The sequence below is a fragment of the Pelodiscus sinensis genome, chromosome 18 (assembly GCF_049634645.1).
Source record: "Pelodiscus sinensis isolate JC-2024 chromosome 18, ASM4963464v1, whole genome shotgun sequence".
Lineage (NCBI taxonomy): Eukaryota > Metazoa > Chordata > Testudines > Trionychidae > Pelodiscus > Pelodiscus sinensis.
The window spans coordinates 35231804-35242919 of record NC_134728.1 but is presented as its reverse complement, the minus strand read 5'-3'; the positions used below and the strand labels follow the sequence as shown (position 1 = coordinate 35242919).

At 55.0% G+C, this 11116-nt stretch overlaps 1 protein-coding gene across 7 annotated transcripts in view; it reads right to left on the bottom strand.

Moving 5' to 3' along the window:
- Nucleotides 1-1256: 1256 nt before the first annotated feature.
- RALY (RALY heterogeneous nuclear ribonucleoprotein) overlaps nucleotides 1257-11116 on the bottom strand; it is a 221553-nt gene continuing 211693 nt past the window's right edge. For 5 of the 7 annotated variants that reach the window (XM_075901522.1, XM_075901526.1, XM_075901521.1 and 2 more), the window contains 3 exons: nucleotides 8336-8449; nucleotides 6479-6624; nucleotides 1257-3054 (listed from right to left, as the gene is read on the bottom strand). In XM_075901522.1, coding sequence (XP_075757637.1) covers nucleotides 2986-3054; nucleotides 6479-6624; nucleotides 8336-8449 — 329 coding nt within the window. In that variant the 3' untranslated portion in view covers nucleotides 1257-2985. Of the gene's footprint in view, nucleotides 3058-6478; nucleotides 6625-8335; nucleotides 8450-11116 lie in introns of all 7 variants that reach the window. The other 2 variants (XM_075901528.1, XM_075901523.1) reach the window with 2 other exon arrangements.

Genomic DNA, 11116 nt, shown 5'->3' with positions numbered 1-11116 from the left:
AAAAAAAGTTTTAAAATGTTTTTCGGGGGGAGGAGGGTTCTGTTTGAAAGGGCTGAAAAGGCCAGAAGGGTTGGTATTGCAGCTGCAGTTTGCAGACCCCAGTAACTGGATTAGAATGAAAGTCCCCACCTCATTGTGACTTGTACAGCCACTTCTTCCTGAGCTGAACATGTTCCCTCTCCTGCTGCTGTTTGGAAGATCCACCAAAAGGTTACGTTGGGCCCTGGAGATGGCCTGAGATGGATTGACACTACCCTGCTATATCCTCGATAAACTTTCTTGAAAGCTACTTCTTGGATTCACTGCACTAAAAAGTCAGTTGGGTCTGTGGTGGTCTGGCTTCTGGAGGAGGGGAATGCTAGCTGTCTGCTGCTTCTGGTAGCAGGCATTGCTGCTGTTGGGTACGATCCCCGCCCCCACCTAGAAGCATGCTCAGGTATGACACAGTGTTTCTTGAGTTGCCTGCAGAGCAGCCTGTGGGCGAGTAGCAGCTTGTGGGCAAGTCCCAGCCTGATTCAAAGGATGGTGTAACCTTGGCTGAGCTCCTAGGTACGATCCTACCTTGGGCTTGCCATGCCCTGAAGCTGGAAGATCTGGAAACCCTGTGGAACCACCACTGTGCTGATGCCCTGGGGCTGTTCTGTAGCAAACAAGGGGCCGTGCTGATACAAGTTTGGCAGGCCAAGATGCATTCTAAACAAGGCCATCAAAATGATGGTCCAGAGGGGACTCTAAGAGTTGACCATGGCCAGCTAATGCATCTTTACACACTGTCGGCTTTGGCTGCACAGCAGGGCTAAAGTTGAAATAAATTAATGGAGATTGCCTATCTCCTAGAACTGGAAGGGACCTTGAATGGTCATCGAGTCCAGTCCCCTGCCTTCACAGCAGGACCAAGTACTGTCCCTGACAAATTTTTGCCCTAAATCCCTAACTGGCCTCCGCAAGGATTGAACTCACAACCCTGGGTTTAGCAGGCCCATGCTCAAACCACTGAGCTATCCCTCCCCCCTAAGTGGATGTGCCATGACTCAGACCCAGGGAGTAGTAGCTGCCTCTTGGATGGCTCAACCCTGCTGTCCTGCACTGAGTGGGCTCCACTTAGAACAGAATTAGGGGCTTACAGACAAAATCCTCTCAAATCCAGAAGAGCTTTTTCAACCCTCATCCCAGGCAAAGCCAAGCCCTTGGCAGAGATGCCACAGAAACGAGTGACTCCAGAAACACTAGCCCGGGGCCCAGAAATCCTGAAAAGTCAGAGAAGACATCCGAGGTGGAATAATTCCCCTTTTTTATTATACAGGACTTTATGTACAAGGCCATCTTCTTCCCAAACAGCAGCATCGCGGTCAGTTCATAGCAAAAATTGCAGCTCATCTCTCAAAGCCTAGACTACAATGATACAAGGGCTCGGCACAGCACGCTGGACAAACAAATGGTCTGGGAACTGAAACGTGGAAGGAAGAGAAGGAAAAGAAAGTAACGTTCTTCCCTTGTAGCCCTCAAATATTTCCAGTGAAGAAATGCAAGAAAAACGTTGTGCTTCAACAGCCAGGGTCACAGGTAGGCCAGGTTCTCTCTGAGGCAAGCCCGGTTCCATGGCTTGCTTTCCACTCCATCTCTCCCTAAAGACTGAGACGCCTGGGTTTGAGTGCTGCAGTAGAAAGCAGGAGGCCGCTCTGACACTGGTGGAGTAGCTCTCGGTCACTCTGCTTAGTTTCACCCTGGTTCTTGGAGTCTGATCTAGGGCCGGGGAGATGGCCCGCCAGTTGGCCTGGCACTGCAATCTCAGCTCTACCGACGTCTGCAGCCAGCGACTAGGCAGAGGCCCAATCGAGGGAATCTGGGACCATGCAACAGAAGGGAAAGTGGGGGGAGGGGCCCTTTTGGAGACTTTTGTATGAAGAACCCCCCCCCCCATGTCTGCTGCTGCCCTTTGTCGTCTGGGCAGTGAGTGGCCAAGGGCCGTGCGGCGGCAGGGCTGGGGCGGGAAACGCTTGAAGCCCCTCAGGCCCAGCGGGCTGGGCTCTAACCCTTTAACTCAGGCGAGTTCGCCGCCCAGCGCGATGCAGAGCGCAGCCTGTGTGGTCTGGGGCAGGGGCCAGCTCGCCCCTCCCTCAGCCAGACCTTGAAGGCCCCGAGGGAGGCTGGAGCCAGGGCTGGTGTGTGGCCATGCGGCTATAGGGGCTGAGTCGCCTGTCGCACACGGCATGGATGCTGGGCCGGAGGGGAAGAGGTGGCAGCGCACCCCTCAGCCTGAACTGTTCGTCCAGTAAGCGGGTTGTACACTAGCCACTTGGCTCCGCTTTCATTCCCCTCCCCCCATTCCACAGTGACTTTGTTTCCCCTTAGTGACACACGGTCAGTCGGACGGCTCAGAAACCAGGCCTCTGATGACAATAGGTGCTTTGTAGCTGCTGCTCTGGTTCCCTTATTCTCCTGTCAGTGGCTTCCGCCTCTCTCCATGCTGGCCCAGTGTGCAACAAGGGCCATGCTACCGATTTCCTTACCCGGGGGATGGCCGCGCAGCCAGGGCGGCTCGTTGGCTGAAAAGGGCTTGGGAGGAGGTGACTGGGTTGAGGAGGAAAACGTTGCCCCCGTGCCCTGTTCATGAACATGGTCAAATGTGTGGAACTACAAATTGTCCAGACCCATTAAGAAACAGGCCGGCCCCGTCTACCGCGAGAGCTAAATTCTTTATTGGATTAGACTAGTTATCTCTTCCTGCCCCTACGGACGGCTCTAACACGTCCCCGACTCGTTTTATAATACACCTCCATCCCAGAGTCTGAGCAGTGACGGTCATGGAGCACGCGTCTGTCTGCTGCCCAGATCGGCAGCCGGGCTCTGAGGAGCAGGATCCGCTCGGGGGACTGGTGGTCTTTGTTTTTGCTTTTACAGATGGGTTGAAGATGTCGGTCCATGTTTCTCCTTTGGAATGCCAGGCAGAGATGGCAGCAGCCCTGCATTTTCTGCTTGTCCGGCTCAGCATGCCCAGCCAGGGTATAACCTCATGCTCTCCTCGCACTGGTGTTCATCGCTCTCCCGAACATGCTACTGGAAGACAGGAGGGAGAAAAACAGGCGTGTCAGTCCCTTCTGATTGAGGAGAAGCACGTAGGGGGTGAAGCCAGGCTTGGTGCCAGGAAACCTCCCCCCCACACTACAAAAAGGATGTGGACGCATTGGAGAGGGTCCAGCAGAGGGCAACCAAAATGATTAAAGTGCTGGAGCACATGACCTATGAGGAGAGGCTGAGGGACTTGGGTCTGTTTAGTCTGCAGAAGAAAAGAGTGAGGGGGGATTTGATAGCGGCCTTCAACTTCCAGAAGGGAGGTTCCAAAGAGGATGGAGAGAGGCTGTTCTCAGTAGTGACAGATGGCAGAACAAGGAGCAATGGTCTCAAGTTGTGGTGGGAGAGGTCCAGATTGGATGCCTGGTTTCCACCCCCAGTACGCACCTGGCTCCAGCCCCCCAGCATCATGTACAAGAGCAGTCTTGTGATGAGGACAGGCACTGGACCTCATCACAGTACGCCCAAGCAGGAGAGAGCAAGTCTGTGACTAGCCCAGGGGTCTGGGCACTCCGCGGGCATGTGAGTCATGTTAAAATCCCTGAGCCGACGAACGCGAGAGACCCGTGTTGAAAGCCCAGATCCCAGAGGCTAGGGACTTGTGGGAGCGCTGGGATCGTGGCAGCGAGCAGGGCATGGAAGTTAGTCATTGCAATGGGAAGCCCTTCCCGCTGCCGGCTGCCTCCTGTAGGCCATGGACCTCACCTGTTCTGAGCGGCCCCTGGCTCCTTTTCAAATTATGGGCTCTTGGCGGGGGTGTAAATTTGGGGCTAGAGCACCTGACTCCCACTGGGGGCACAGGGAGCCTGGCACAAATCCCAGGGGCAGAACATGGCCTCTGTGTCGTTCCTGAGCATCTAGGCTGGGATTTCTATAGGGGACGGGGGGTAGATGCCCTGCGTCTATTGACTTTCAGAGAGACGCTGGCACCTAACTCCCACGCGCTCATTGAAATGCCACCCCCGAGCACCCAGTGTACGTATTTCCATGCGCTTATCGGCAGCGGGACCTAGCAGCTGGGTCGCTGGACTGCGACGCGGGAGACCTGCATTCCAAGGCCAGGAGGGACCATCACGTTAATCTGCTCTGGATTTTTTTTTCCCCTAACTGATCTTCTGCAGGAATTACGGTAGGAAAGTTCTTGCCTGTGTTAAGCAGGAGGCCAATCTTGATTTAAAAATAGCCAATGATTGGGGGGGAGGGGTGGGTCCAGCATGGTCCTTGGTAAATGTTCCAACTGGTTCTACTCCCAGCTCTGACACTGGCTGCTGTGTGACTTTGGGCACGCCAATTAACATCTCTTGCCTCAGTTTCCCCTTGGTAAAATGGGGCTTCTGAACCCAAACTCGGTTGGAAAACATGGCTGCAATCAACAGTACTATGGAAAAGTGTCCTCGAGCAGCGAACTATTCTACTTCTTCATCTACAGGTGATGGACGTGGCCAGTACTGTCTAGATTTATACAGGAGCTTTTGCTCAATGGTCTCTTCTCCCACGGATGGTTCTGAGAGATGCCACCTTACGTAAGGAGACCTGCAGGGCAACTCCGGCCTGGAGCATCTTGGAAAGTCTGCAGCAGAGCTCTGCTCCCGCTCACCTCCTAAGCCAGTGGGGGGCAGCCTGCAGACCTCGGGCAGCTCCTCAGGGTGAGCCGCTGGCCACCAGACAGTTTGTCTGTTGTGTGTGTGCAGGCCTGGCCACCCACAGCTCCAGGTGGCCACATTTCGCTGTTCCCAGACTGCGGGAACCGAGGGACGTGGCAGCCAGCAAGTCCCTGTGGCCTGCGCAACTTTCCACTGCTCTGAGCTGTGCTCTGCCGGCCTGAGGCAATGGAAAGAATCTCACCAGCTTCCGGCCTTTGGGTGAGACCCTCACACCGGCATGACGCTCCCCAAAGGTGCGGCAAAGGGCAGCTCACTCAGCTATCGCTCATTTGTATCTGCCCAGGCCTCAACTGACTGAGGCATAGGCGCAGGTTTGGAGCCCCCAGGCCACTGTGGTGAAGATGCCTATTGCCACGGAGAAGAGTGGCTCCACTCAGGATTGAGGCCTCCTTGGCCAGGGTGCTGTACGTGCCCAGGAAGATCCAGGCCCAGCACCTCACGAGCTAACTGTGTCAGGCGTGTGGCCCATCTCCACTAAGGTTCCATCCATCTGGCTTTCAACCGGACAGCCCCGTTTTGGGCTTCTGTGTCCGAGGGCCATTTAGGGTTGTCAGGTATCCTGACTGGCACCTGAGCCAAAAGTCTGGTTGCCATGGGGACAAGGGAGGTGCAAGGCCCTCTCCATGTTAGACCCTGCTCAGCCAGGGCTGCCTTCTACCTGCAGGCAGGCTCCTGGATGCAGGGAGAGGAGGAGCAATGGGGACTAGGCTTTGGGGGGTGAAGCCGGGGAGGAAGATGGGGGGGGAAGTACTGGAAAAGGGGGTGACTCAAGAGAAGCAACAGAGCATGGCTAGAGCCTCGGGTTCAGATACCAGACATTAGAAAGGTGATAACTCTAAATCAAGGCAGGAATGAATAACTTTGTTAGGGATGAAAATTTTTATTGGTGTCCCAATTTTCAGGGGCCCTGCCAGATGGGGACTGTTCTTATTAAAGTGCTGTGAAAACCTGTTTGCTTGTTTATTTTGTTCAATGGCTGGTCGGGGGGAAAAAAGTGTGTTTTGGAACAATTGCTGTTTGAATTTTGTGAGACACCAATAAGAGACATCTTGGTGGTCCGTGTTGCCTATCACGTTGTCTTTGACCTGAAGCCAATGTGCTGTTTTATTTGCAAGCTCTTGAAAGTAAATTGAAGTAAATTTCTGAACCAAAACTAATTTTGCACTGATAAATGGAAACCTTTTGCTTTTTTCCAGAATATTTTTAGGCTTTTTTCCCCCCAACCAAAATAGCTTAGTGAAATCCACATGAATTCATGGACTATTTCCATTGCCTCGAACCTGCCTTTTCAGCAAAATAGCTTCAGATGACAAATTTCACCTGGCTCTGGTTCTGATGTTTAGAAGTCAAGGGACACATGGAACAAAAGGAGCCAAAACGCTCCTGGGAAGTTATTTCTGAAATGTTCAGACACAAATGGATTTTGTGATTTTTCTTTTCCTTGAAATTTGAGGACAATGCCATCTGGTGGTAAGATACAGCCAGCAAGGGCAGGGCCTTGGAGAACTTTTCCACCCAGTTAGAGGACTCTGTGTATTTATTATCAGTCTTGCTGTAACCTTTATTTGGGAAAACAGAGCTTTTTCTCACTAGAATATGCATTGCTAAGGCTCCTGTCATTGAAGTAGTTAAGCAGGGTCCTGTTCTTACAAAGCACTTAAGCAGGTGCTGAACTTTAAGCAGGTGAATAGCCCACTTGGCTTCAGCCGGAGTAGTCACAACCCCAGATCCATACTTCTTACCAGTTCGTCTTCACAGGCATCTCGCGTGAGTCCCTCCTCCTCTCCTTCCTCTCCGTTCAGCGGCTCCTCTGCGTTGATTTCTGCCTCTGACGCTGTGTCGTCCTGGGAGATCTCGCTTTTGTTCCCATCTGCCTTCTTTCGTACCTCTGAGGCCCAAGAGCCAGGGCAGCAAGGTCAGTGGGTGCAAGGGACATGGAGGGGAAGGAACAGTTTGGAGTTAATCTTAAATAGTCCACTGGGGGTCCCGGGTCAGATATTCAGAGCCCATGACGGCTATTTTATACATAATTGGAAGACTTAACTGTCATTGCTTAGGTTCTTCAGGGCAGGGGGCTGGCGCTGTGTGGGGGGGGGGGGGAGGAGAGGGGCACAGGACTCAGGGCAGGTAGTGGGAGGTGCAGGAGTCAGGGCAGGAGGCTGGGTGGCAGGCTTAGAGCAGGGGGGCCTTGGGAGAGGGTAGGGGGGTGGGAGGATTGGGTGACGGGACGGAAGGATTGGGGTGCACAGTGAAGGATTCAGGGCAGGGGGTGGGGACAGGGCAGGGGTATGGGAGGATTGGGGTGCAGGATTCAGGGCAGGGGTATGGGAGGAGTGGGGTGCAGGATTCAGGGCAGGGGTATGGGAGGAGTGGGGTGCACAGTGAAGGATTCAGGGCAGGGGGTGAGGGCAGGGGTATGGGAGGATTGGGGTGCAGGATTCAGGGCAGGGGTATGGGAGGAGTGGGGTGCAGGATTCAGGGCAGGGGTATGGGAGGAGTGGGGTGCACAGTGAAGGATTCAGGGCAGGGGGTGGGGACAGGGCAGGGGTATGGGAGGATTGGGGTGCAGGATTCAGGGCAGGGGTATGGGAGGAGTGGGTAATGGGGAGGTAAGGTTTGGGGGCACAGGGAAGGAGGGGTGGGAGCTCAGGGAAGGGGGATGGGAGGATTGGGGTGCACTGGGAAGGAGGGGTGAAGGATTCAGGGCAGGGTCAGGCCCTGGGAAGATGGGGCTGCATGGCCCTGCTGGCTCCTGAGGGGAGGGACGGTGTTGCCCCGCCCAGCCCAGCCCAGCCCAGCCCAGCCCAGCCCTCAGGATGTGTGGGGGGACCAGGACTGCCGGTGGGGCGGAGCGCCTGTTCAGCCCCAGCGCTGCTCCTGGGGCAATGGAACCGCTGAGGGGCAGGGACGGTTCCATTTAGCGCTGGAGCCAAGGACTGGAGGGGGGAGGTTTTGTGGGGACAGGAGGGGTCCTTTATCGGTGGCTGGTGGTCAGCAATATGGAGCAACCTCGCCCATTGGCCACGCTCTTCCTGGTGCCACCCCCCGGTCACTCTGCAGTATAACTGCCCCCTGCGCTCACTGCCACAGTGTCATTGCAGAGCCTGCCAGTCCCTGCTTCCAGCCCCTCCCGTTCCATGGTAGGGAAACACTCCGATTCCAGGCACATCCCATTTTCTGGGAATAACCAAGCCCCGGCCTTGCTTTCAGTTAGTGCGAGCGAGGGCCACCGGATTCGGTCTGCAGCGTCTTCTCCTCCTGTCTAGGAGGAGTTCTTGGACAAAGGGACTCGTGGGTGGACTCAGACGGATGCACACATCTAGATTGGTCTGTGTCTCTTCCCACAGTGGGGTGACGCCCCTCGGGTGTGTGGTGGGGGCAGGGGGTGGAATAATCGGGTCCGGTGACTCAGCCCTCACCGGCAGCTGTCCTTTTCCACAATGGGAGCCCCCCTGGCTCTCAGGTGGGGTTTGCGGGGCGGGTGCCTGTCTACTAGCATCCTCAAAGTGGAAATAGCTGGCTTGGAGCATGACTGCTCTGCAAGGCGCTCCTGGCCCTCTCGGGGCCATGGACAAGGCGTTTGTGGGCCCCCCACTGACCTGGGGCTGATTTCTGTTCTTCGGCAATCTGCTCCAATCGGCTCAGAAGAGCGTCGATGTTGGATTTGATCTGGGTCAGCTCCGTTTTGATCGTCTGCAGCTCGTTGCATTTCACTTCAAAGGGAGGGAGAAGCCCGGGGGTTACTGCAGGCGGCTGCTTTACACGCTCGCGGCTGATGATTTCGGGCTAGTCCCAAAGCCTTCAACCCCGGCAGAACTTGGTGGCCGCGGCAACACCATGAAATCCCTCCCGAGATGGGGGGACGGCAATGGGGGATAATCTGGAGTGTCACCACGGAAACCGTTCTGGGCCACGGCTGAGACAGGTGGAGAGTCAGGGACTGTGACTGCCTGTGCCCTTGGGTGAGTGGTCCCAGCCGCTGGGGGAGGCAGGATGTTAGGCTGCAGCCTGAGTGGAACTGGGACGAAGCCAGTCTGGGCTGGGAATTCCTGCTGCAGGGCTCCAACAGTCCCCAGCTAGCAGAGCTCCTCACACGCTGCATGTTACACGCCCCAGCCACTCGCTGTCTGTTCTCTGAGCAGCCCCCCAGTCCTATGCAGATCATCTGCTGCTTGGGCCAGCAGCAGCGGGGAGCTGGGCTGCGGCTGCCCCCCCGAGCTCACAGGAGCCTGCGATGTTCCCAGCGCAATCCTGCAAGTCTGCATTCCAGGACCAAGTCCCAGCTGGCTCTGGAGGTTGGATCCTTACCCGCAGGACCTGCACTGGCCTGGGCAGCTGCGTGCCACGAGGGGAGAGAGGCGCGTGCTCCCACGTGGCTCGCACAAACGCACTGCTGGCCACTCTGGGGGTGTGGCAGAAGCAGTCAGAGCATTTGGAACTCCAGCCTGCATCTTCACCCTTCCACTTTGGTGGCCAGCGAGGCTTGGGCTGACTACGATGGGACCCACTCGCTGCCAGTCCCCTCAAGGCAGGGACGGGCCAGGCCTCACAGGTGGGTGGCTCTGGAACAGTCACGTTTTGTACCTTAGCTATTTGTAGCAGAGCATAACAGCCAAGCTGGCTCAGACCAAAGGTCCGACTAGCCCAGTGTCCTGTCTGCCCACAGGGGCCAATGGCAGGTGCCTCAGAGGGAGGGAACAGAACAGGGAATCCTCACGTGATCCCTCCCCGTCACCCACTTCCAGACACCCTAAAGCTAGGGACACTATCTCTACCCATCTTGGCTAACAGATTCCCGGAGGTTAGGTCCATCAATGGCTATCTAGTGCTTTTTTGAACCCTGTTAAAGTCCTAGCCGTCACCCAAACCTGTGCTATTCCCAACTGGCAGGGGCAATCGTTGTATCTTGGCCTTACCCACTGTCCCCAGGCACATGGTTATTTCAGCGTACGTTTACCGTAGCTTCTTGGACTATAGGCCATTTTCTCGAAAGGGAGGGGCCGTGCTTCCCCCCAGAGCAGCAGGGAATGACGCTGCCCATGCCATCGGAGCCAGTGACAGCTCAGAAGTCAGTGGTCCTGATTTGCATGGAGCCGTTGATATGCAGGACACGTCACACCTTGGGGACAATCCTCCCCCAGCCCAAATTCCAGGCCAGGACTTCACAGCAACCAAAGGGGAGCTGGCCTATAAAGAGCTAGTTTTACATGGAGCCTGGACTTTGGGCGTGAAGTCAACTCTCTCCACTCCTTGGGGGGGAGGCAGACACGGCTCTGGGTGGTCTGGGATAGAGTCATGCGCAGTCCTGGGCGAGCAGTACAAACATGGAAATGGTGAGCAAGGAGCAGCCTTTGGCTGGAGTCTCCGGCAGGACTCAGCAGTGTTACCTGTAAGCTGTGCGCTAGGGGGGCCATCCAGGAAAGATTCCAGGGCTGCCCAGCTGATTAGTAGATCACCTGCAGCCAGCTGCATGTGTTTCCATTGGTGGTGTACATCCGTACGTCTTGGTACACATGGAAAATGCATTCCGCACACCAATGGAAACAGTAGAGAGATCATTGATATGCAGCTGTAGGATTCTATGTGCATGCCTTAGGAGAAAGTGTAATCGATACACAAGTATAGCAAAGCAATTTTTGGGGTGAAAACCTGACCCCACTGTTGGCAATGGGAGCCGCTGACTTTTACCCTTTGTAAAACACAGAACCTCGCTGGCTTCTCTTGATTTGCCTCTTATCAGCTGCTGAACGGCGGCAAGAGAAGTGAAACAAGATGCAAAAGAGTCAAGTCAGCACATCCCTGAATATTTTTCCTTGGTTCATTTGGAAAAGAAATTGAGCATTACTTCTTTAGACGGCTTCACAGTATATGTTGCCAATGAGTGTGGGCTGAAAGGTGGGGAGAGACGGACTCTATGGGTGTGAAGGAAGGGGCATGCAACATAGCCCAGTGCAAATTAGAAGCTCTCCTAGCACCTTACAAAGTAGGTGGTGTCATTACCCACATATTCCTTTTATTGCAGAGCTGTGGGGGTGGGGCTAGTAGCTCCTGGGACCCAGAACCAGCCAGGACTGAGCTGGGCTGCCTGCCCACCAGCTCCTAAATCACATTTCACGCAGAGCTGCAGCAGGGGTATTGCTGGACCTGGCACAAGTCAGCTTAGAAACGGGTCATTGACTTTTTTTAAAAAAAAAATTCTGTAAGTTGGGCAGGGGTCGGCTTATGAAAGAAGGGGCTTATGGCCGAATACATACGGTAATCAGTGTCATTCAGGAAGAAGCATGAGCTAATGGTCAGCACATGGAACTGAGAGGCAGGACATCCAGGTTCTATTCCCAGCTCCATCTTGTCCCGTCACTTCCCAGCTCCGTGCCTCAGTT